Genomic DNA, 26,608 nt, shown 5'->3' with positions numbered 1-26,608 from the left:
CTCTGAAAGCTAGTGAATCCAAATAAACCTGTTGGATTTTAACCTGGTGTTGTAAGATTTCTTACTGCGCCCAACCTAGTCTAATGCCGGCATCTCCACATCATGGCTACCACAGGAAGTAGGTGAGGCCAAAACACTTCATGTTTTCAAGAAGCAGTTAGTTATAGCACTTAGGGTGAAGGTGTTCAAAGCATATGGGGGGAAAGCGGGATTATTGTTTTAAAATAGTCATTGTAAAAGTTACTATTATTTTTCTCTTTCTAATGCAGGTGAGAGGATTATTGTTAAAAGCAGTATTTTCCGTGCATGGTGCCGAGGAAGTATCACGGAACTGGTGTCATCAGGAAACCATGAGGAGTGTAGCAATTCAACAACATATCGAATAACTGATCTTGCAGCAATACAAGTCTTCATGTTGGACTCTGGACATTCAGAAATCTTTGTACTTCCAGGGTATTGTAAATTAATGGTCTTTGATTAGCTATAGATTTGTGATTTGAAGTTGCTGACTCCGATGTCACATGCCCTCTAGAACGTCTCGGTGCCACATCGATGTGAATCAAAGGACGAACAGCCCTGATTACTTGTCCAATTAAGTAACGTTGTTGTGAGGCTAGACAAGGGGCGGGTTTCTCCATCCAACCACACCATATTTCTGGTTCAGCACGGCATCAGGATTCCCGTTTCGCTGGCTTGTCAATGGGGGTTCCCATTGTGAGGCAGCCCCATGCCATCAGGAAACCCCCGGCTGCCGGCAAAACGGAGAATTCAGGCCATGATCTTTTAACAACATCAAAGATGCAATTGACATCCTAATACTGTTTAAACAACATTCACATGCAGGAATTTTGCGACAAATGTTCTGAGGCTGTGAAATGCTGGAAATCGAGTATTTCTCCCTCTTCTCACTCCTAAGACCAATTATAATGCTGGAGGGACCAGTTTAAAAAAAATATAAATTTAGAGTACCCAATTATTTTTTTTCTAATCAAGGGGCAATTTAGCGTGGCCAATCCACCTACCCTGCACATCTTTGGGTTGTGGGGTGAAACCACACAGGCATGGGGAGAATGTGCAAACTCAACATGGACAATAACCCAGAGCTGGGATTCGAACCCGGGTCCTCAGCACCATAGACTGCAGTGCTAACCACTGTGCCACGTGCTGCCCTGGAGAGATCAGTTATAATGCTACAAGTGTAACATCTTTTCTATGTCAACCGTATCTAGTCATTTCATTTTGATCATTCCTCAACCTTCCTTTTTATAGAGGAGGAAAAGCCCCAGACTGTGCAGTCTTTTTTGATGATCATTTGATCACCGTTTTAATCATGGCTTAAGATAGAGAACAATGGTGATGATGGTTTCAGAGTAAACAGGGTCTGTGAATTTATTTGCCTTTTCTGGTGAGATGAGGTTAGCTAGCTGCTCGTCCTCTGAAAACAAATAGATTTTGATAGTGAGAACCTAATGATCATCATCAAAAAAGACTGCACAGACTGGGGCTTTTCCTCCTCTATAAAAAGGAACAGTAAGAAGTCTTACAACACCAGGTTAAAGTCCAACAGGTTTGTTTCAAACACGAGCTTTCGGAGCACGGCTCCTTCTTCAGGTGAATGAAGAAATTACTTCTTCATTCACCTGAAGAAGGAGCCGTGCTCCGAAAGCTCGTGTTTGAAACAAACCTGTTGGACTTTAACCTGGTGTTGTAAGACTTCTTACTGTGCTCACCCCAGTCCAACGCCGGCATCTCCACATCATTATAAAAAGGAAGGTTGAGGAATGACCTGCCAGTTCTGGGATCCTCGCATTGGCTGTAAGCACTTGGATGTCTGCAAATCTTGTTATTCCTCTGCCAGAAAAAAACATGGAAGCATTGAAATCCCCAGTCATCACCATTGTTCTCTATCTTAAGCCATGATTAAGATTTGTTGCTTTGCATTTTTCTACTTCACTACTTGAACAATTTTTTGTCAATGGAAGCTAATGTTTTGCTTAGATGCAAGTCTGTCTTAAAGAAAATTTAGCTTCAGGAGCATTACAGATAATCTTTGGGCTTAAAAGATAAATTGTATTGCAGACATGGATGATTGCTGTGTGAATGCTCACCCATAAATAGACCCGAGATTGATTGCACAGTGGTTTTCGAGTAAACAGGGTCCGTGAATTTATTTGCCTTTTCTGGTGAGATGAGGTTAGCTAGCTGCTCGTCCTCTGAAAACAAATAGATTTTAATAGTGAGAACCTAATTAGGATGAAAATTCAAAATAACTTCCGATTCAAATTGAGATTTTAAAATATTAACAAATTAGTACTGCTGAATGTTTCCAGCATTTTCTGTTTTACTTCAAAATGTAGTTAAATTCATGGTGGTATGGCGACACATTGGTTAGCACTGCTGCCTCTCAGTTCCAAGGTCCCAGGTTCGATCCCGGCCCTGGGTCTGTGTGGGTTTGCACATTCTCCCTGTGTCTGCATGGATCTCAACCCCCACAACCCAAAAAGATATGCAGGGAAGGTGGATTGGCCATGCTAAATTGCCCCTTAATTAGAAAAAACGAATTTATATGAAAAAAACAAAAAGAAAAAAAATATAACAAAATGAAGTTAAATTCAAATACCTTTAGTTTTCAAGTGAATACCCCATTTCAATTAAGCAGAGTAGATTGTACTTGCATATTATTTGTGATGCTCGATTATCACACTCTTGGCTATGTTTTGACATATGAGCAAGGTGGCGATTCATACAAGTTTGTTGAAAACAGTGTGCATTTATGTGGATATTGACCAGGCTTTATTGCAAATTGTTAAATTAGAGAATCCAATTGCACCCTAGTACACAATTGATAGCTTTGTACCTTCCAAGATTTGTTTTAGATGCTTTATAACTTGGTTATTTTGTTTTTGTTAAGCAATTGCCCTATTGGAGAGTGCGAATTCTGACTTGAACCAATGCTAATTTAATCATTTTATCAAAGACTATGAATACAAAATATTCAAAAAATGATTTTATAAAATAGAAACAAAATGCTAGAAATACTCTTATGCCTGGCAGCATCTGTGAACTGTATTTGATGCTCACTGTGTGGTCCTCTTTATATTGGGGAGACTGAATGCAGATAGGGTAATTACTTTGCAGAACACCTACCGTTCAAATTACAAGTGTGACCCCAAAGCTCCTTGTCACCTGTCATTTTAATTTGCTGCTCCACTCTCACTTTGACGCCTCTGACCTTGTCCCCTCCACTGTCCAAGTGCAGAGGAATAGCGCATTATCTTTTGATTAGACACAGCCTCATGGACTCAACATGTCAGTTGTTCAGAGATTTCAGATCCTATCGCCTGCCCTCACTTTGTGTGCTTTTTGTTTTCGGATGGCATCTGTTAATGATTCTGCTTTCCAATTTGCATTTTCTCTGGACAGATCTTTAATTTCTTGTCCCATTACATCTCCTTTGCCTTGCATTATCTTTCCCTTGTCATTTAATTTTGCTTATCTTCCCATCCCATCACAGACCTCCCCTCGTGTTCTATCCTCACTTACCCTATCTGTATGTTTGCTTTGAATCTGTGACAGAACTTCAATTCTGATTAAAGGTTTTCGACCTGATATGTTGATCTAATGTGCTGAATATTTCCACAATTATCTTTTTTATTTCAGATTTCCAGCACCTGCGGTTTTTTGTTTTTGCATGGGATTTTTATGATTCCCTTAAGTTGCGTTTAACACTCAAAACCGCATTAGCTGTGTAATTAGGTAACGCATAGCTGAACCATACATCCATATTGAGGAACTCCTGTGGTCCAATTCCTGGTTCTGCTGGTGTTGCCTGTAAAGTTCAGACACATAGACCAGTTTATTATTCAAGCATTTTACCCAGGTGCCCTTATTTGCAAAATGAACAAAGGACAGACACAAGACAACAATTCAACTCAAATTTATTTTCAGACACGAAACAGTTTATCCCCAAATTATCCCAACTATAATGAGCCTAAGATTCTTAATACTACCTGTGCCGATGAACTGGATCGAGCTGTGCGAGCCCAATCCTCTTGAGTCTTGATCATCTCAAGCCTTTGTCTATAAAGGTGGGTCTCGCACGCTGTTTCCTTCTGTCCGCTGGTCTGCCATTGTGTCGTCTCCGATGCCCGAGTCGAATCTTCGCTGGGGAGGTCTCTGGATTCCTCTTTCTTATACCCCTCTTCGTGCCTTCCAGAAGCTTCTCTGCCCCTCAACCAATGAGGTTGCTGGACGGGGGTCGCAGCACTCATTGGAGTTGCTTATTGCAACCCTATAGGACACCAGGAATTCCCCCAGAGGTCCATTCTCCGATGCATTGTCTGCACGCAACTTTATCCCATATAAGGTAATCTAGGTGCCAGAAAGTCTGGCTTCATCTGGGCAATCCAGAACAATCAATCCATTTGAATGGGACCGATTAACTTCAGTTGTCCTTTCAAGCCCAGACTTGTCCCGGCTGTCTGTCTCTGTCCAGTGCATTCGAGTTTGGTTGTTTGATTTCCCATCAGACCTGTCTGTGGTTCTGACTGTGGCTTTAAAGCGTCCAGTTCTGTATCAAGCCCAAGATTCAGGCTGCTGGTCATATTATCACAATGGGTAAGCTGATTTCACCTCAGGAAGCCATTTAAACTTTGAGCTTCTCTTCGAGTAGGAAGATAAAAATTGGCCAGGTTTCCCAATTACTATTGACTGGTCTCTGCTGGCAATGCAGCTGTGACTGAAGAGAGGATTAGGTGTAATTGTACTCTTTCTTATTGAATATTGGGAACTTTTTATATATTTGAAGAAATGTTTTTAAAAGTCATGTAAAGGTAAATATGACATTTTCTTGTTATTCATAGAATTGACATCCCTTTAAAGAAGTTGGAGAGTGATGTGGCAACATTCACGTGCGTCAGTGACTTGAATCAATATGTACGAAAACTGACTCCTCAAATGAAAGCACTAAATCATATTCCTCCATTAGCCATCAAATGTTCATTGAAAGATATTGTTCCAGCAAATCTGGTAAGAGGCTTGTATGTCTTCAAAAACAGCAATAAAGCACAGGTTTTCTCTAGATTCCAGCATTGCTTAGTAAACGCACATTCTGATGGTTCTTCTTTTGATATATCAATTTGGAGCTCCCTTGTTTTACAAAAGTTTCTACATGGAAAATTAAAATGTCTGTCTACTTGGCTTTTTACATTATATATCTGCAGCCCTGGACATTGAGCTATACATTCAAACCTTTCAGTTTTTAGTCATGACTGATGTTTAGTTGTGATCCATTTTTTGTACTCTAGTTTAGATGTTGCTGATTGCTGTATTTAGTCTGCATGTTCTTCTGTGAGATTAATTTATATAATTGATCTTGCTCAGTGTCCTGTCATTATGTATCCATTAAGTAGATCTATAGGGGAGGTGATGGCACAGTGGTAATGTCACTAGACTAGCAACCCAGAGACCCAAACTCTCTAACACGGACATTCAAATCCCCCCATGGCACTTGCTAGAATTTATCAAACTTCGAAAAAGTCTAAAAGCAATAAAACAGGACAGACCACCCAGCATCAACCGAGGCACTGGAAGCAACAAGAGCACAATCAGCCCTGTCAGTCCTGCAAAGCCCTCTTTACTAACATCTTGTACCAGGCGAGCTGTCCCACAGACTAGTTAAGCAACAGCCTGACGTAATCATACATTCCAGACAATGTCCCAGACATCACCACCATCATCTGAACTGGACTGACAAGTACTGTGGCTGAAAGAGAAGGTCAGAGGCTGGGAATTCTGTGGTGAGTAACTTGCCTCCTGACTTCCCAGAACCTGACCACCACCTACATGGCACAAGCCAGGAGTGTGCTCCACTTAGCTGGATGAGTACAGCTCCAACAGCAGAAGCAAGAGTCCAGGACAGAGCAGCCACTTAACTGCTATCCCATCCATCACAAACTTTTACTGTGTCTATCACTGATGCACAGAGGCTGCAGTGTATACCATCTTCAAGCTGCACTGTAGCAACTCACCAAGGCACCTTCCACCTAAAGTACAAGGGCAGCAAATGCATGGGAACATCACCATCTGCAAGTTCCCCATAAGCCATGGACCATCCTGACTTGGAAATATATCGCTGTTCCTTCATTGTCACTGGGTTACTTCTTTTGGGAGTGCACAAACGGACCTCAAAGGGCGGGTGACTTTCAACTGCTCTTCTAACTGCTAAAGAGCCTCCGAGGTGGCCAAGATGTGTTGAGTTGAAACCCGATTTTAGCACTGGAAGCCATCTTGGTGTAAAGGAGTTGAAGCATGTGTGAGGAAGGTTTCCTGGAGGATTATTTAAGAGTCTGGAGCCTACTCGTGCTTATTAATAATTAATAATCATTTGCTTGAAAGAACCCCCTATGCTGTGGATAATTGGAAGTGAACAATTCATTTCTAGGGATTTTGACTGCCAAAAGTGCATCACCTCAATTCACTTGCTGCTGGAGGTTTGAAGAGGTCTTTGAAACTCATCGGGATAATTTCCAGGACACTTTGGCAAGACATCTCCAACACTGCAACATATTCTGAGCACGTCACCTAAAAGGGACAGTACCTTATTGGAGTCACCATATAGGAGAAGGCTGAACAGTTCCCATCTTTGTTTTGCAACCAAATCATTGGCATCTCTTGATTGGACAAGGTCACCAAGTCCAGTTCTGGAGTTTGTTAATTCCATAGACTCAATTTGTTAAACCAAGGATGGCTTCACTGGCTTGGCCATGCTCATCAGGTGGCTGACGGCTGTATACCATTTTTCCATCTCTATATCCTTCTGTACGGTGAATGCCCACTGGGTGTCTATATCTCCACACTGTAACTCCGGCAAGTGAAATGTGATGGAGGATATTAACTTTTTAAAAATGAATTTAGAGTACCCAATTCATTTTTCCCAATTAAGGGGCAATTCAGCATGGTCAATCCACCTACCCTGCACATCTTTGGGTTGTGGGGTTGAAACCCACGCAAATACGGGGAGAATGTGCAAACTCCACATGAACAATAACCCAGAGCCGGGATCGAACCTGGAACCTCGGCGCCGTGAGGCAGCAGTCCTAAACACAGCGCCATCGTGCTGCCCTAATGGAGGACATTTACAACCAGGCGATGGTTGCAGGCAGCCATGACCTCTAGAGTCTGAGGGGCATTGGATGAGGTGAGCAGAAATGGAAAGCTCAGCTGATTAAGAGGGCCCAGAGAAAACTGATGCCAGCATAGTGGTACGGTGGTTAGCACTGCTGCCTCATAGTGCCAGGGACCCAGGTTCGATTCTGACTTTGGGTAACTGTCAGTGTGGAGTTTGCACATTCTCCCCGTGTCTGTGTGGGTTTCCTCCGGGTGCTCTGGTTTCCTCTCAACGTCCAAAGATGTGCAGGTTAGGTTGATTGGCCATGCTAAATTGCCCTTTAGGAATAGGATGGGAAATTGGGCTGAAGTAGTGTGGTCGTTCAAAGAGTCAGTACCCAAAGACTCGATGGGCCTGCTGCACTATAGGGATTCTATGAAATCCTACACACGGTCAGCCCATTGTCTTCCTCTGCAACAAATGTGGCAGTGAATGCCATGCCAGAGTAAGACTCCTGCCACAACAGGTGATGCTTAACACAGATTTTTAAAAACATGTTTTAACCCATTCCCCCACATACTAAAACAATTCAGAACAAATATTAAAAACACAACGTCATAATATCTGAAAATAAAAGTTTATTTCTGATGCAGATCAATTAAAGCAATGTATTGTTTGTTTAACTGTAAGGTGTCATTCTAAGAACAAACTACTTTTCGCCATTTCTTTAAACAGAACTGCGAAATATGACTTTTTGAAAAATATTTTATTGAGGCATTTATATATTTACACATCAAACACAACCATAAAACAAAACAAGCCAACAGGGCTGCAAATAATCAAACCAACTAAATACCTAACACTCACCATCTCGCTCCCCATCTTCCTTTTTGTTACCCCCTCCCTTCTGACACCTAAACTGTTCTCAAGTTGATGAGCAGCTGCCACCTCCAGGAGACCCTCCACAGACCCTCTCAAGGCAAACTTTATCTTCTCCAGCCGAAGAAACTGCCAGGTCACTTGGTTTCGGCGGCCCCGAGTCCCTCCATTCTAATTAGATTCTCCTCCGGGCTACCAGGAAGGCAAAGACCAAGACATCGACCTCTCTTGCCCCCTTGACTCCCGGGTCTTCTGACACTCCAAAGATCGCCACTTCTGGACTCAGGACCACCTTTACCTCAAGACCTCGACATAATGTCGGCAAACTCCTGTCAGAACCCTTCAAGCTTCGGACAGGCCCAAAACATGTGGACATGAATCGCGAGCCCACCTGCGCACCGCCCATACCTATCCTCCACTCGTTCAAAGAAACCTGCTCACCCTAACCACAGTCATATGTGTCCTGTGGACCATCTTGAACTGCATAAGGCTAAGCCTTGCACACAATGAGGATGAGTTCACCTTCCTCAAAGCTTCCTCTCACACCCCAGCCTCCACCTCACTCCTCAACTCTTCTTCCCACTTAAGCTTCACTACCCCCATCGGGGCTCCCTCCCAATCCATCAATTTCTTATAAATTTCCGACATTTTACCCTCACCTAACCCTGTTTTTGACACCACTTTTTCCTGTAGCCCCTGGGGCGGCAGGTGAGGGAAGAACGGTAACTTCTTCCGGTCACCACCTCCCTTGCTGCGCTACAGCAACCACATCCAAATACCCCGCCACAGAACCCAACAAAACCCCTCAAAAGAGGTTTCCCCATAATCAACAAAAACGAAAAAGATAGAAAAAAAATCTCCTCACACCACCTCCATAGTTCAATGTCCACCTTGTTCATTGTCCCTCATAATAATGTTCTTGGCTGTTGTGAGTCACCCAGAGGCGGGCTGGGTACAGCATCCCGATCTTCACTCCCTTAAAGAGGCAGCCTTCACTCGATTAAACCCGGCTCTCCTCTTCGCCAGTTATGCGCCCATGTCCTGGTACATCCAGAGCTCATTATTTCCGTAAGTACAACTCCTCATCTGCCTTGCCCACCGCAATATTTTCTCCTTGTTGAGGGATCAGTGGAGCTGCACCACCATCGCCCTCGGCGGCTCGTTCGCCTGCGGCTTCCTCATCGGCGCCCTTTGTGCCCGGTTGACCTCCCAGGGGCCAGTCAAAGGCACCCTCCCCATCAACGTCTCCAACATCTTGGCTACATTTGAGCGAGCATCTGCTCCCTCAATGCCCTCGGGCATCCCCACGATTCATAGGTTTTACCTCGGGGAGGGGTTCTCCAGATTCTCCACCTTCACCTTCACCTTTAGCCGCTTCAGGGTCTCCTGCATCTTCCCGATCTTGGCTGCCAAAGAGGTAAACTGCTTCTCATGCTCCCCCACTGCCCTTTCCCCCTTCTGAATAACCTGGCCCTGGGACACCAGCCTCTGTTCTACCCGATCAATTCCAGCTTTTAGCCTTGACTAGGGCCTCCTGGGCTTCCCTCATCTGCTGGGTGAACGTCTCTTTTGAGAAGTCCACCAGCTGCTCTGTTAACCACTGGGCAGGCAGGGCTGGCCCTTTACCCTCTGCCATCTTCACCTGTGGCACATGAAGAATTTCTTGCTCAAACAGCTCCCTTCTTTGCGACCCACTTCTGGTCCATGGATCAATCCACCAACACCAGCAGTGGAGTTTAACTTCCCTCGACCACCTCTACACCGGTTTGCATCAAAACACCCGCCCAACAAAGGAGGAAAAGGATTTTTAAAAAACTGCCTCGAGCGGGAGCTGCCAAATGTGCGAAAATTCACTCCATAGCCACCGGAAGTCCCTTAACACAAAGTTGATCACATAGTATAAGCTACCATCTTATAAGATAGAAGGTTTTCAAAGGGCGTTACCAAGAGCAAAGGAGTGCTTGGCCGCACTGATTCTTTTCTTTGAACCCATTCATGCTTTGGATGATTATGTGTAAGATAGGGTTGTGACAATGAAGGTTCTGTATGTTGGTTTTGTGTCCGAACATAATCACTTTTCTGTTCTGGCCGGATTTCCTGAGAAAATTTGTTCTCGTAGCAGAGACATATCCTGCCTTGTCTCCTTTTGTGTGCAGTGCACTTTATAAAGTTAGAGTTGTTCAGCTCTGTTGAAGCTGTTCTTAGTTTCATTATTGAGAGATGAATGTAGTGGAAAATGTACATCCCGAAATGGGATACAAGTTCGTTCTTCCTTCACTATGGAGAAATGCTTGACTCCATTCTAGCTGTATGCTTGGAATTTCAACACATTTACAATATGATTTTAGTGGGATGCAATTATTTTGCTTGTACTGAAATTGCAGTTTATATACAACATGTCCTATTTATTAAAAAAAAAAGCAGCAGCATTTAAGCAGGCACTATATATATTTGAGCACCAGTCAGTGCAACAAAGTACAGGAGCACGGATTTGATTTTTATATTATCTCTGCTCTGCAGCAGTTGAGATCCTCCGTGTAAGCAATTTTCATTTCATAGCATCTCTAATATAGAAAATGTCCAAATGCAGTGGAGAAATCTAAGCCTTTGCTGCTGAACCCAAAATCCATACTCTTGCCTTTAGATTCTTCATGTCTGTGCAGCCTCCTCTGTCTCTTCTGCTTTAAGACATGTTGTAAAACCTACCTCTGATCAGCTGGATTGTCATGATGTCACTTTTTGGTTCTGCCCATTTTTGTTTGTTTATGCTGTCGTGAAGCATCTTGGAATGGTTTACTTTATAAATGCAAGTTGTTGAAAGAACGTTGAGTGGAATAACGTGGAAAGATAACCAGTAACTCCAGGATTTTGAGGATGTTCCTGAAGATGAAGCATTATCTATTTTGCATTGCCTTTGTAGGAAGGCTGCTGGTAATGTATCAGTATGTCAGCTTGCAGAGAAGGGGATGCAAGTTTGCACTTTTGATGTTGATCCGCTGTCAGAAAACAGGCACGGGGAGTTTTTGTGTTTTGTCTGTTCATTTGTTTCTGGACCCTTTACTATTTCTTCCCCCCTTCCCCCCCCACCCCCCCCCTTTAGTTTCTGTGGGAAAATTTTTATTTTCACCATCCAAGTTATTTATGCATTCTTGTTGTTGTATGGTCTCAGTTGGCCCACCAAAATCTTTTTTGTGCCATATGAGTTTCTATTTTTCTGAAAAGCAGTTTATATATTTGTTCGTTGACTATTTCTGTGATTGGAGTGTTGCCTTTTTTCCCCCGTCTTCCACAATAGAGGTTTTATTATTCTTTTCCTTACTGAAAAAGGGTCTACCATGCTAATTTATCAAATTTGTGGTTTTGGAATAGATGGAAAGGGAAGTATGTCTAGAATGAAATGATAACTTGCATAAAATGTTATTAATTTTGTCTGATCAACTTTTCTTTTACCAATTTAAAAGAGCAACAGTTGGAATGTGGAAGCCAGGACTGAGTTTACACGAATTGTGGATAACAAAGTTGTACAAATGATTGTTTTGGGAGAGGAAGGAGACAAACTTCTTGTGGATTTGAAAAAACCTCCTATGGATAAGATGGAGAGTGATGTGCCTGTGTCACTACGGGATGCACTTGTATTCTTGGAATTGGCCAGGTATGTCGTTGAGAATATCCCTCAACCCCTGAAGAAAATCTAAATGCTTGTGCTCTCTGTTAATTTTGGATTATAGCTATTATTTTATTCTCAGTAAATAAACCTGAGTGAAGGCCTAATTTTAATGTCTGCTTTGCCTCCCCAAGTATTTTCCCATTGTCCATGCCAGCTATCCTGTATTTTTGGATCCAATTTCTTGCAGACATGGGGAGAATGAGCAAACTCCACACAGGCAGTGACCTTGGATCCATTTTCATCAGGACTGGATTCGGACTGTCCAAATAATTCTGTGTAATACTCTTGCCATCAACATGAGAGACACACTATCTAAATTGGCTTCAAACTCCGCCAGATGATGGAACATTTTATTAAATCATTGTATCAGTGTCTTTTGCTGCAGCAATATTTTTTCAGGCGCCTCTACCTACACTGATCTATCGCCCATTGTTTTTTTTAAACTGTCCAATTTCATGCCCCAGTTCTTGTGCTGCTGCTGGTGCACAATTATATTGTTCCATACATTTTCAAAAATTCACACCAGGTTTCTTTTGTGTGGCGAAAAAATATACCAAAGCTGCATTAGATAAATATGAATTGCCCCTAACCAGTTTTCTTTTCCATATCTAATGTCTGGAATTTCACAATTATTCAAATACACATCTTGTCTTAATAGATTAGCTATTGGAATGTTCTTTTCCCACATCAAATAAACATTTATCTTATTAGGTTTGTTAGTGAATATTCCGTTCCTGCACCAAACCTGGAAAGCAACATGTTACTTATGCAGTATTATCCACCTGTCAGACCATCTTTCCTAAAGGAGATCCAAATAATGGTTACTCATATCAACGACCCATTGGATTTCTACATTCAGTTGGTAATTTGTATATTTTTAAGCACTTTTTGTAAAATATATTTGCTGAACAAACTATATGTGCAATTGTTACATAAAGACTAAAATATGAAACTTTTCTGACAGCACCAGTTCTGTTATTAGAACAATGCATTTATGTTGGGCGTGATTCTCTGGCCTCGTTGCACTCTCACACGAGTGAAACGAGGCCATGAATAGCGGGAGAGGCTGAGCCGCAACAGGCGCCAAATAGTTGCGATGCAACCAGCCCGCTCCTGTAGGTGAAATCGGGATCTTGCCATAGCATGGCGAGAATCCAATTCTCACCACTTAAGCTCTATTTCCATACAATTAGCAGGAGCCACTTCTTATCTGTGGGTGGCATGGTAGCACAGTAGTTAGCACCGTTGCTTCACAACGCCAGGGCCGCAGGTTCGATTCCCGCTTGGGGCACTGTGTGTGGAGTCTGTGTCTGCGTGGGTTTCCTTCGGGGGCTCCAGTTTCCTCCCACAAGTCCTGAAAGACGTGCTGTTAGGTAATTTGGGCATTCTGAATTCTCCCTCTGTGTAACCGAATAAGCGCTGGAATGTTGTGACGAGGGACTTTTCACAGTAACTTCATTGCATTGTAAGCCTGCTTGTGACAATAAAGGTTATTTGATTATTCGATCCAATGGCCTCCCATCATTCATTAGCCTCCCCAACAAGTGATCATGTTGGCGCTGATTAATACTCCTTTTGAAAAACGTGAACCTGACAGAAGGGCTTCTGTGGGGAGTTGTGGAGGTGAGCAGTCTTCTTTGTTCGCAGGCAAAGAGACCGGAAGCACTGGGCTTACCACCCCTGTGCTCTAGGGATGGGGGGCCATGTAGCATGTGGGAGCTATTGCCTAGCATCCTAATCAGACCGTCATGCCTGGACACTGTGCCTGAACACTGCGGGAAGCAACACGACACATGCAGCAGCCAACATCCAAACACCCAAGGTATGGGAATGGGACACAGCTTCAGGGACGTGTCTACGGCCTGTCGGTGGGTGAGTGTCTCGGGGAGGGGACCAGCCTCCGATCCAGGTGATGTCGTGAGCGGGTGTCAGGGGTGTAGGGTCTTGAGCCCACTGAGTGGAGCCCTCTGCGGACGGGACTCATAGGCAGGGCATTCCGTGTTTTGGGGGGGGGGGGGGGGGGGGGGGGGGGGGGGGGGGGAAGGAAGAGAAGAGAATCAGTGGGGGAATGGAGGGTCGCCAGATGGGAGCGACCACTGTTTGTCAGTCTAACACCCTCTCCCAATGCCTTACAGATATTGAATGCTGTGGCAGCGATTTTTGACCCAGAACTTGCCCTACTCGTGCTGCTGCTAGGCCAGGCGGCCAGAAGCCGGAGATGGCATCAGCAGCAGTGTCTGCAGACGTTCGAGGCAGCGAACCACGTGCCGAACCCCACCCCACACCCCGAGGACCCAGCTGCCCATAGGAACAAGACGGGGGAGTCCCGTGACAGCCCAGGGTGTACAGACGCCGGTGGTTATTTGCATAGATGACAGACAGCATGTGCCCCAGGAGGCTCCACTTCAATAAGAAGATGATGCGGCACCTGCGCCATGTCCTTGCGGACCGACAGGTCACGGATGCCCTGTTTGCCTGGGCTGAAAACCACAGCACTTTGACATTGACCAAATCCAGCCAGATGCCCGGGCAGCAGGCTTCACAACTGTCACCGGGACGTCCAAGGTCCAGAGGGCAATAGATGACATGCATGTTGCCCTGCACACACCAGGCCATCTGGGAGGCCCTTTGTTAACAGAAAGGGGTTCCACTCGCTGAACATCCAGCTTGTGTGCGACCACATGAAGGTCGTGCATGGGTCTCCGAGAGCGTCCACGACAGTTACAGGGTTAGTTGGTATCCCCGGCCTCTTTGAGACCATCCCAGGATGGACGCCTGGCTCTTAGGGGATAAGGGGTACCTGCTGGGGATCTTGCTACTGACGCCAGTGCGGAGACCGAAGTGGGGACCTGATACAAAAGGCCTGTGTGGCCACCCAGGCTGTATTGAGCAGTGCACCAGGCTCCTCAAGATGCGGTTCTGATGCCTCAACCGTGGCGACATGCTGGTGGTCTGCTGTGTCCTCTACAACCTGGTACAGCAGTGGGGTGACATGCTGAAGGTTGATGCTGAATGGTTGATGTGCCCACCTCTGAGGAGGAGAACGAGGATGATGAAGCAGCGCTGTACCAGCTGAGGGCTGGAGGAGCGAGTCCAGGGAGGATCCGGAGAATCAGCCGGACACTGCAGGGAGCGAGTCCAGGGAGGCCCTCTTCACATAAGACGTGCCCTGGAATGTTGTCTACCCTCCCAGGATCTGTCATATCACTCCAGGGTTCTTGGACTGAGTTGGCACTGTCAGCGGGTCGCCGTCGAGGGCAGGGGAATGAGAGCTGAGCGACAGTGCTCCTCAATTTATGCCATAGTCTGGCCTCTGCCTGTCTGCCGAGTGTTGTCCTCGTGTCCCCCCTGCCGGATGTGCTTTGCCTTAAAGCTCTACTACTAGGTCCATATGTGTCCCCAGGGTGCAGATTAGAGGTGGAGGCAGCCATCTGCTTACCCCGTCCCGTGGCCTTCAATGCGCTCCGGCTCACTTGTCGTCGGGATATGCACAGCCGTCCCGCCCTGTTGCTGGTGCTGACTGCGAATCGCGGCCTAATCAGAACTCGGGGGAGCTGGTGGCCACCGTCGCCACTCCATGGGACGTGTCTGGGTTGGCACCCAGCGCCCCCTCCCGGTCGGTGCTCATAGGGCCCTGGGGTTCACCGTGGGACAGAGGGGCAGCTGGTTCGAGTCCTGGCTACCGCTGCATCATCTGGTTCTGCTAGCCCTGGCTTTTCCCCATGGTGTCGACGCCCTCAATGATGCTCCTCAGTGACTGGGACATACCCTGTAGTGCCTTGGCAATGCCCACCTGCGACTTGATAAGCTCTGCAGTGCCTTAGCCATTCCCATCTGAGAGCGGGAACCTCATCAAGGTCACCTGGTACTGGGTCACATTTCCCAGCGATGTGGACATTCTGCTGAGACCCTCAGCTATGGCCGTCACTGACTGAGAAAAGCCTTCGATGCCTTCACTAATAGTGCCAATGTTGTGCACAAGGATCTCCACTGCGGTCGTCACCCTAGCAGTATTGGCTTCGATGCCACACATTCCCGTTGACATCTCCTGCGCCTAAGACCTCTGAGACTCCTCCAACTGGCTTTTGGTCTGCTGGAGTGTCGCTGACATCTCCCTCTGAATGTCCTGACCAGCCTATATCATCTCCATCAGCTCCAGGATTACCTCTTCCATAGGCTCAGGCTGGGACCCAGCTGGGTCGTGGAATCCCGCAGACATCCGACTGCTGTCTCACTTGGGGTTCCTGCTTGCACCTGATTTAGCTCACTGGGCTAAGTCGCTGGTTTTTAAAGCAGACCAAGCAGGCCACCAGCACGGTTGGATTCCCGTATCAGTCTCCCCAGACAGGCGCCGGAATGTGGCGACTAGGGGCTTATCACAATAACTTAATTGAAGCCTACTCGTGACAATAAGCGATTTTCATTTCATTTCATTTCATTTCATCAGCAGCTGTGTGGTGCTCACCAGATTGCACCCCTAAGCCTGACCACTAACATTTCCGACAGAGGTGCGTGTCTCTGCGCTGGTGGACGGTGGGGATGACAACTGTGATGCATTGATCGTGTCTTCTCAGAGCTTCTCTCCTGGGAGGCTGGAGAGGGTGCATTCTGAACTAACAAAATAGTAATGAGCCACCTAAAGTCAACAATATGGCATACTTTTGTTTGAGATTAATCAAATAGTACTTGGTTGGTATAAATGAGTCTTTATCTGATTGGCAGGCAGTGACTAGTCGGGTACCACAAGGATCTGTGCCAGGAGCGCCCCCCCCATCTATCTTGTTTTTTTTAATTTTTGGCTTACTCCTCGCTGCTGGCCTAGAACAGGTTTTGGAACAGGCCGATAAACTGCCTCCCAAGTATCCAGGAAGCCTTCCTCTGACCCTCGGATGACCTACTTAATCTTCTCCAGGTTGAGAAATTCTGAAAGGTCAGCGAGCCAGTCTGCAGCCGTGGGTGGTTGATGCACTATCAATTATGACAAGACGAGAGTAGAGTAATCGAGGCTTTATTACGCCGAGCTGTGGAGCCTCCTGCAGCTGCTGCCGAAATGGCTGCAGCTCGGTGAGCACACACATTTATACTCTACCTACTGGGCGGAGCCAGCAGGCAGGGATCTACCCCCGTACCTGTAGTACAGGGGCCTTTCCGTAATACCCTCGTATGCAGTATATAATACAACAGTAATACACATTCACCCCCTGTTAAAAAAGAGTCCAGAGGGGGTGGTGGAAACTATTTACATACAAGTTGTTGGAAACTATTTACATGCAGGTTGGTAAAAAAATATTTTGAAAGAATCTACAAATTTAGAAGTTCGGGCGCCTTGATCCGACGTTGCGAGCGCCGCAGGTGCGGTGTTGATGCCGGCGTTGGTTCGGTCGTCGGTGACTCCGGGAGCGTGTCGACCTCATCTTCATCCACGGGTGGGACCACGGGGAGGGTGGAACGTCCTGGAGCGGCGCTGTGGGGAGGGAGGGTGGTGCCGGGGCAGAGGGGGGGTGGTGCAGGGACCCAGCTGATGCCAGGTCCCGAAGGGAGACTGTGTCTTGGCAGCCATCGGGGTATGCTATGCAGGCGTACTGCGGGTTCGCGTGGAGTAGCTGTACCCTCTCAACCAATGGGTCCGCTTTGTGGAGCCGCACATGCTTACGGAGGAGAATGGGTCCTGGAGCTGCCAGCCATGTAGGGAGCGAATTGCCGGAGGTGGGCTTCCTAGGGAAGGCAAAGAGACGTTCATGGGTAGTTTCGTTAGTCGCAGTTCACAGGAGCGACCGAATGGAGTGAAGGGCATCGGGGAGGACCTCCTGCCAGCAGGAGGCCGGGAGATTTCTGGACCATAGGGCCAGCTGGACAGCCCTCCAGACCGTCCCATTCTCCCGCTCCACCTGCCCTTTTTGCCGGGGTTTGGAGCTGGTCGCCCTGCTCGAGGCAATGCCCCTGTTGAGCAGGTACTGGCGCAGCTCATCGCTCATAAATGAGGATCCCCGGTCGCTGTGGACTTGGCGGGGAAACCGAACAGAGCGAAGATGGTGTTGAGGGCTTTGATGACGGTGGCAGACGTCATGTTGGGGCATGGGATGGTGAAGGGAAATCTCGAGTACTCGTTGACCACATTGAGAAAATATGTGTTGTGGTCGTTGGAGGGGAGGGGCCCTTTGAGGTCCACGCTGAGGCGTTCAAAGGGCCGGGGGAGGCCTTCAGGCACGCACGGTCTGGCCGGTAGAAGTGCAGTTTACACTCCGCGCAGACCTGGCAGTCTCTGGTGATAGCCCTGACTTCTCGATGGAGTAGGGCAGAATGCGGGCCTTTTATGAAGTGATAAAAGTGGGTGACCCCTGGGTGACGGAGATCGTCGTGTAGGGTGTGGAGTCGGTCCACTTATGCGCTGGCACATGTACCTCGGGATAGGCCATCGTGGGGGGGTTCAAAATCTCGTAATTGTAGGTGGAGAGCTCGATCCTCCACCTCAAGATCTTATCATTTTTGATCTTACCCCGCTGTGTGTTAAACATGATGGCAACCGACTGCTGGTCAGTGAGGAGAGTGAATCTCCTGTCACCAGGTAATGTCTCCAATGTCTCACAGCTTCTACGATGGCCTGGGCCTCCTTTTCGACAGAGGAGTGCCGAATTTCGGAGGCATGGAGGGTGCGGGAAAAGAATGCCACGGGCCTGCCTGCCTGGTTGAGGGTGGCGGCCAGAGCGACATCTGATGCATTGCATTCCACTTGGAATGGTAACGTCTTGTCGATCGTGTGCATCGCGGCCGTGGCGATGTCGGCCTTGATACGGTTGAAGGTCTGGTAAGCCTCGGCCGTCAGTGGGAAAGCGGTGGATTGAATGAGAGGACGGACCTTGTCCGCATAGTTTGGGACCCACTGGGCGTCGTACGAAAAGAACCCCAGGCATCGTCTGAAGGCCTTGGGTCAGTGTGTGGGGGGGGGGGGGGGGGGGGGTGTTGCATGAGGGGGCGCATGCGATCGGGGGGGGGGGGGGGGGGTGTTGCATGAGGGGGCGCATGCGATCGGGGGGGGGGGGGGGAGGTTGCATGAGGGGGCGCATGCGATCGGGGGGGGGGGGGGAGGTTGCATGAGGGGGCGCATGCGATCGGGGTGGGGCCCTAGAACTCCGTTCTGGACCACATAGCAGAGGATGGCTAATCGGTCCGTGCTGAACACACACTTCTTGTTGTAGGTTAGATTAAGACGTTTGGCGGTATGGAGGAATTTGGAAAAGTTAGCCTCGTGGCCCTGCTGGTCGTGGCTGCAGATGGTGACGTTGTCCAGGTACGGGAAAGTGGCCCGCAGTCCGTACCGGTCAACCATACGGTCCATCTCCTGTTGGAAGACCGAGACCCTGTTAGAGACGCCGAAGGGAACCCTAAGGAAATGGTAAAGGCAGCTGTCCACTTCAAATGCGGTGTACTGGCAGTCCGCCTTGCGAATGGGGAGCTGGTGGTAGGCAGATTTCAGGTCCACTGTCGAGAAGACCCGGTACTGTGCAATCTGATTGACCATATCAGATATGCGAGGGTAGGGGGTACACGTCGAGCTGCGTGTACCGATTGATGGTCTGACTGTAGTCAACGACCATCCTGTTTTTCTCCCCAGTTTTTACCACTACCACTTGGGCTCTCCGAGTTGCTGGCCTTGATAATACCTTCCTGTAGCAGCCGCTGGACCTCAGACCTGATGAAGGTCCTGTCCTGGGTGCTGTACCGTCTGATCCTGGTGGCGACGGGTTTGCAATCTGGGGTGAGATTCGCAACCAGGGAAGGTGGGTCGACCTTAAGGGTTGTGAGACCGCAGACAGTAAGGGGTGGTAGGAGCCCGCGAAATTTCAATGTTAGGCTCTGGACGTTGCGCTGGAAGTCCAGGCCAAGTAGCAAGACAGCGCAGAGGTTGGGGAGGACGTAGAGGCGGAAGCTGCTGAACTCTACGCCCTGGTTGGTGAGGGTGGCAGTGCAGTACCCCCGAATTGCCACAGAGTGGGACCCGGAGGCCAGGGAGATTCTCTGGTTGGTGGGGTGGACGGTGAGGGAGCAGCGCCTTACCGTATTGGGGTGGATAAAGCTCTCGGTGCACCCGTAGTCCAGAAGGCAGGAAACCTTGTGCCCGTCGATCTTCACCGTCGTCGATGCGGTCGTGAGGTTGTGTGGTCGTGTCTGGTCGATCGTAACGGAGGCCAGGCGTGGCTGGTCGGCGGAGGTTGCAGGCGATGAGCAGCCCGATGAGTTGTCCGACGAGCAGGGATCCTGAGGCGGGGAAGATGGTGGCGCCCACGGGCTACATGTGTCCTGGGGCGGGCAGGACGGTGGTGCCCACAGGCTGCACCTGTGAGGTGAGTAAGATGGCGGCGCCCACGGGCCGCACGTGTTGGGAGGGGAGCAAGATAGCAGCGCCCGGGGGTCGCACATGGGGAGTGCCGGGGCAACAGCGGCGACCGAGTGTGCCTGGCACACAGCAGCAAAATGTCCTTTCTGACCGCAGGCCTTGCAGAGCGCGCTCCGTGCCAGGCAGCGTTGTCGGGGGTGCTTTGACTGTCCGCAGAAGTAGCAAGTGGGTCCCCCAAGGTTGGGGGTTGCCGCGCGATGCAGGCCTGAGGTTGGCTGGGGGCGGTCGCTGACTGGGTGCACGGTAGGGCGTTCACTGGCGGGGTCCATGATATCCAGGAGGGGTGGGCCGCATGGTCGGGGGCATGCCCTTGAATATTGCGCGAGGCGACTGTGAGCGAGAGCGCTAGTTTCTTGGTCGCTGCAAGGTCGAGGGTAGCCCCTTCTAAGAGTCGCTGGCGGATGTAGGCCGACTCTCTGCCTATAACAAACGCATCTCTAAGTAGAAAGTCCGAATGTTCAGAGGCCGAGACGACCTGGAAATCGCAGTCTCTCACTAGGAATTGGAGGGCACGCCAGAAATCCTCCACAGACTCACCGGGGAGTTGATGCCGCGGGGCGAGGAGGTGCCTGGCGTAGATCTTGTTGGTCTGCCACGTGCAGTTCTCCTTCAGTTGCGCTATGGCCTCAGCATATGTCGGCGCATCCTGGATGAGGGGGAAGATGTCCGAGCTCAGGCGCGTGTAGAGGATCTGAAGCTTCTGTGCCTCTGAGGGTGGGTCAGTCGCAGATCCTGTGTATGCCTCAAAAGCAGGCTAGCCAATGTGCGAAGGCTGACTTGGCGTTGTCTGCTTGAGGGTGCAGCTGCAGGCGATCAGGCTTGATGCAGAGATCCATCGTTTTAAAATCTCTGCGTAATAAATTGATGCACTAGATTGATGTACTATCAATTACGACGAGACGGGAGTGGAGAATAATCGAGGCTTTATTACGCAGAGATGTGGAGCCTCCCGCACTGCTGCTGAAATGGCTGCAGCTCGAAGAGCCCACACATTTATAGGGCGGAGCCAGCAGGCAGGGATCTACCCTCGTACCTGTAGTAAAGGGGCCTTTCCGTAATACCCTTGTATGCAATATATAATACAACAGTGATGACTACCACACTGGTGCTGCTGATCGCCAGCCGAGCAGGATTCTCCGGCGTGCGATTAGGGAAGCGAATGCAAGGATGTTAGCCCCCTTCCCCATGTGTACTTCTGGCTGCTGCGGTACCCTGAAGATTGCCACTATCGGGCATAGCTTCACCCTCACCCCCACAGCCTTGGACATTGCCTTCGAGAAGGCTGTCCAGAACCCAGCAAGTTTGGGGCAAACCCAAAACGTGGGTGTGGTTGGCCGGGCCACTCTGGCACCGTTCACGTTTATCCACCACCTCCGGGAAGAACCTGCTCATTTGGGTTCTGATCAGGTGCGCTCTGTGCACCACTTTGAGCTGTATTAGGCTGAGCCTTGCGCAGGAGGATGTGGAATTAGCCCTGCTCAGTGTTTCGCTCAGAGTCCCCACCCTATCTATGTCCCCAGTTCGTCCTCCCATTTTGTCTGGTTTCGTCCAGTGGTGCCTGAGCTCTGTCCAGTAGCTGTCCGCATATTTTCCCACATAGCCCCCTCTTCTCACTGCTTGTGCCTATCAGGTCCTCTAGTAGTGTGGTTTCTTGGATCCCGGGGTACCCTACTGTCTCTTTGCGGAGGAAGTGTTTTATTTGTAGGTGTCTCATTTCCTGTCCTTTTGCTAGTTTCCACTTCCTCGTCAATTCGTCCAGTGTCGCCAGTCTGTGCCCTACGTAGAAGTCCCGACAATCAGTGTGCCCCTATCCTGCCTTCACTTTTGAAGGTAGTATCTAGCATTGCTGGGGGGAATCTGTGATTGCTGCATATGGGGGACATTTTGGTCATCCCAAAGTGTTGTCTCAGCTGGGTCCACGTTCTAAGCATGGCCGCTACCACTGGACTTGTTGTGTATCTTGTTGAGGAGGATGGGAGTGCTGCTGTAGCCAGGGCCCAGAGGGTCTCTTCCTTTACAGGGTGCCTCCTCCATTTGTACCCAATCTGTGCCAGGTTCCTGTACTCATCCCTTCACTTTTTCTACCATTGCTACCCAGTGGTAGTATTGGAAATGAAATGAAATGAAAATCGCTTATTGTCACGAGTAGGCTTCAATGAAGTTACTGTGAAAAGCCCCTAGTCGCCTGGTACGGGAATCGAACCGTGCTGCTGGCCTGCCTGGTCTGCTTTAAAAGCCAGCGATTTAGCCCAGTGTGCTAAACCAGCGCCTGCCAATCCCCCTTTGATTTACCTTCTTTGCAGTGTCTGTTTGGGTATTCTCGGGTTCTTACCACCCCCATGCAAACGCCATGATTAGACTGTCTACGTTTTGGAAAAAGGCCTTGGGGATGAAGATCGATATGGATCTAAACAGGAAGAGGAACCGTGGGAGTACGTTCATCTTGATCGTCTGCACTCTCCCTGGAAGGGAGAGTGGGAGTGAGCCCCACCCTTTTAAGGTCTTTTCTTACTTCCTACATCAGGCTGGTCAGGTTCCACTTGTGGATCTGTGTCCAGGCTTTGGCTATCTGGATTCCCAGGTAACGGAATCTGTTCTGGGCCATTTTAAACGGGAGCCCCTCCAGCTCTGTCCCTCCCCCATTTGGGTTCACTGGGAATGCTTCACTTTTGCCCAGGTTAAGTTTGTAGCCCGAGAAGGATCCAAACTCTTTCAATATTTGCAGTATTGCCTTCAGTCCCTCCTGTGGCTTTGAGACATAGAGGAGCAGATCATCTGCATAGAGTGAGACTCTGTGCTCTCTGTCTCCTCTCCGGATTCCCTTCCAGTTTTTCCACGTCCCGCAGGGCTATTGCCAGGAGTTCGATCGCTAGCGCGAACAAGAGTGGGGACAGCGGGGCAACGCTCTGTAACTGGAAATATTGAGAGCTGGTGGTGTTAGTTCGGACGCTTGCTTTGGGAGCATTGTACAGGAGCCTCACCCAGGTGGTGAATCCCGCTCCTAGCCCAAACCGTTCCAGTCCTCGAGGAGTTAATTCCATTCGACTCTGTCGACTTCCTTTTCTGCGTCCAGGGAAACAATCATCTCTGGTGTTCTCTCCCGGATGGGGGTGTCATTATTACGTTCAGGAGCCGCCTGATGTTCGCTGTGAACTGCCTACCCTTAACAAAGCCCGTACCACCCTCTGGTACATAGCCCTTCGGCCTTTTGGCTTGGACTTTTGCGAGTATTTTCGCATCCACGTTCAGCAGTGAAATGGGTCTGTATGATCCACATTCCATCAGGTCTATCTTTTTTGGGTATCAGTGAAATTGTGGCCTGTGCTAGTGTGGGGGGCAGGTGCTTCTATTTTCCATGTATTTTTCTATTTGTCATTTGAGCTCGCATTGGGAAATTGCACACTTCCAAGACAACAATTTATCTTTTTATTAATTTTATCTTTTTGACTAAAATGCTTGAAAACCATCAATCAACAAATAATGGAAAAAATAACGTTGGAGATGCCATGCATATGAACTGGTTGGATGGTTGTCTAATGGTTCAGCGGGGCAGTGGCAGAGGTCCTGTGCCTCTTCTATTAACCTTGATGAGTGTTAACCAACTATTCCAAGATGATTATAAATGATGAGCGACTGCATCCTTATCTGGCAACTCCATGTTTTCTACCTCAGTTGAGATGAAACCGTCTTAACCTATAGTATTTTATTGCATTACATACTGATCAATGAATGTAATAATTTAAGGAAATTATTTTTCCGGGTTTTCCAAGTAACTGATATTTTCTCATTTCCACTGCAGTTGGACACTGTGGACCTCCTCATTCTTACAAGAAACATGTTTGAATTTTACACTGGAAAAGATGTCAATTTGGAGATCTTGTGTCCAGTTGTAGGACAAGCTTGTGCAGCACTCTTTGATGATGGAGGATGGTACAGATGTCAGATTAATGGTAAATAAATACATTCAGTAAATTCACTATTATGAGTGAACCACTTCCCCTGACATGTCCAAACTCCCAACTTTTTTTATCTGGAGTACTTGGCAGCAATCAAGAGTCAAATAGTAAAATACAAAAAATATTGTACTTGTTTATTGTGGATATTGGCTAACAATTATAATAGCAGTTGACTCACTAATAATCTTCAATCTGGAATCTTTCACACACCACATCTTAGTAGCCTCTCCAATCTTTATTGATTTATTCCATGGAATTAAATCTTTCTCCTGATGTCATCAACACAGCTCTCTTTAGCCTTCTGCACCAATCCTGTATAAAATGCATAGGAACACTGATAGCCAGTATTCTGTTTGTTCCCAGACGTGGTTGGTTTTGTTTGACTGTTAGGCACAGCAGTTTTAGGAGAGGGAAATGGGTCTTGGTGAAACCACTTGCTATAATTTTGTGACACCAATTTTTATGGACAGGCACAAAGACTGACCAAAAGACCCTCTGATCCACCCAGCTTGTCCCTCAACAATTGCTGTGCCTAGTGCGTGAAGACTTGTATCCTCCCCACCATCTGAAAGCTAGGATAGATTTTTTTTTAAAAGTAGGACAATTCTGGTGAGCCTTAAAAGTTACATTCCAACCCCTTAGATGATGAAAGCTCATCTAAGAGACCATTCTGGCACTTGTCCGTGTTAAACTATCTACCTTTTTCGTCCAAGGAGAATTGTTTTTGTTTTTAAGCTAATCTATCAAAGTTGTCCAGTTTGAGCACAAAAGATTCTTCATTGATCTGTAGCAATATGCTCTGTAAAGCAATAGACAAGAGCCCTGAATCTCCTTGGAGTGGTAATCAAGAGTTGGATTGCCACTCACTTCAAGTTACTCACCTTAAAATGAAGCCATTCCTTTCTGACCAGGCCTTCCAAGTCAGGCTGGATGAGACCGATGTGGTGCAGTGGGCTCCCAAGGCCTTGAGAAGGGGGTGTTGAGGGGCAAGAGAATTGGAGCTATTTTACATCACTAACTGTTGTCGGGGGGCGGGGGCGGGGGGGGGGGGGGGGGGGGGGGGGGGTCAGTACCGTTGTTACCCTGAAGGTAGAAGTGGTTTTAGTTGTTCAAACTTTTTCTGGGTAACTATTGCTGTAATACAGTTGGAAACTTCTGAAATTTCCATTTTAAGTAACAGTATCGGATAGTTCTCAATGAAAGGCACTTACCTAACAGAAGTTTGAACTTCCTGGGCAATTGCTGGTAGGGGATTGAGAGGGTGTCCCAACTCTGGTACCTAAATGACTTTTGGCTGCAGCATTGATATATCCAGAATGTAGATAATGTTATGAGAAAAGATAACAACCAGTTGGGTGTCTTGTCTTACCCATGATAAACTTCTGATGACTCTTTGGACTCAGCCATGTTGAACATCTATAAATTTGTAAATTTAAGTATTTAGTTTGGATGTTAACATGAGAATGCACAATTAGAACAGTTGGCCATAAGTTCAATAGTGCCAGGAAGTACATTTAAAAATTCTATTCATTCATGACCTGATTGGACCAACTTCACTACTTCGGTCAGATGCTTGCAACTATTAATTGTTTTATCCTTTACTTTGTCCATCTTCCTCAAAAGCACTTACCCCTTCATCTTTATCCCAAAATTCCTTCAGCAGCATAACTCTTCGAAACAGGAATAGCTCTTGTTAAAGGACCACCTTTTGTGGAAAAACTAGTTTCTGTGAGAGCCACTGGCTCTATCACATGGACTCTATCACGTGTGATGTCCTAGCAAATTACACCACCAAACATATATGTAAAACTTTTTGGTAGGAGCCGTGCATTCTATTCGTCTGTAATTCAGTGCCAGAAACTTGTCTTGCTGGGTCTTTCCAAAACTTCCTTAAAATTATTTTACTTCTGTATTTTTCTTTCTTCTGCTCAGTGTCACGTTTTTCTGCCATGTGAAATACTCTAAATGGCTATCTATTTGAGGGCTACTGAACCCTAAATGTTTGTCAAGAAATTAAAAGTTGGTAATAGCTGTAAAATGCCGCAGTATTTATCCAAAAGCATTTTTGGAAATTGCCTTTTTCATTTTTGTATACTTGTATTTGAGCTATTCTCTGGAGTTTGGCATTTTTCTATTTAGTTAAAGCATCAGAAGGGTAAATTATTTGTTTCAGGCTTACCTGGACATAGGGAAGTTGATGTCAAATATGTAGATTATGGCAACACTGCAAGAATACCAGTAACAAATATACGGAAATTAAAAGAGGACTTTCTGACTTTACCTATACAGGTAAGTGTTATTACTATTCAATAAATTAGGATGTTTGGAGGCAAGCCATCAGAATGTCTGCCTCTAAAACTCTTAAGGCTGTGAACACTTCCTTCACGTAGTTACAAATGCTTCACACTGACCATGTGAGGCAAAAAAACTTTTTATGCATTGAATTATGATCAGGGATGGAAGCAAAATCAGTAACTTTTGAAAAGGAATTGGATAAATATTTGAAAGCTTTTAGAGGCTGCGGGAAAAGAGCAGGTGAAAAGGGCTAATTGGATAGCTTTTACAAGAAACCAGCACAGGCTGAATGGGATAAAGAGTCTCCT

At 47.3% G+C, this 26,608-nt stretch overlaps 1 protein-coding gene across 2 annotated transcripts in view; it reads left to right on the top strand.

Moving 5' to 3' along the window:
• Positions 1-26,608, top strand: part of rnf17 (ring finger protein 17) — a 211,847-nt gene that overhangs the window by 76,326 nt on the left and 108,913 nt on the right. For both annotated transcript variants that reach the window (XM_038817770.1, XM_038817769.1), the window contains exons 11-16: positions 270-453; positions 4,863-5,028; positions 11,449-11,639; positions 12,366-12,516; positions 23,849-23,999; positions 26,179-26,294. In XM_038817770.1, coding sequence (XP_038673698.1) covers positions 270-453; positions 4,863-5,028; positions 11,449-11,639; positions 12,366-12,516; positions 23,849-23,999; positions 26,179-26,294 — 959 coding nt within the window. The remainder of the gene's footprint in view (positions 1-269; positions 454-4,862; positions 5,029-11,448; positions 11,640-12,365; positions 12,517-23,848; positions 24,000-26,178; positions 26,295-26,608) is intronic.

The sequence above is a fragment of the Scyliorhinus canicula genome, chromosome 14 (assembly GCF_902713615.1).
Source record: "Scyliorhinus canicula chromosome 14, sScyCan1.1, whole genome shotgun sequence".
Taxonomy (NCBI): Eukaryota; Metazoa; Chordata; class Chondrichthyes; order Carcharhiniformes; family Scyliorhinidae; genus Scyliorhinus; species Scyliorhinus canicula.
This window is presented reverse-complemented; position numbering and strand designations above follow the sequence as displayed.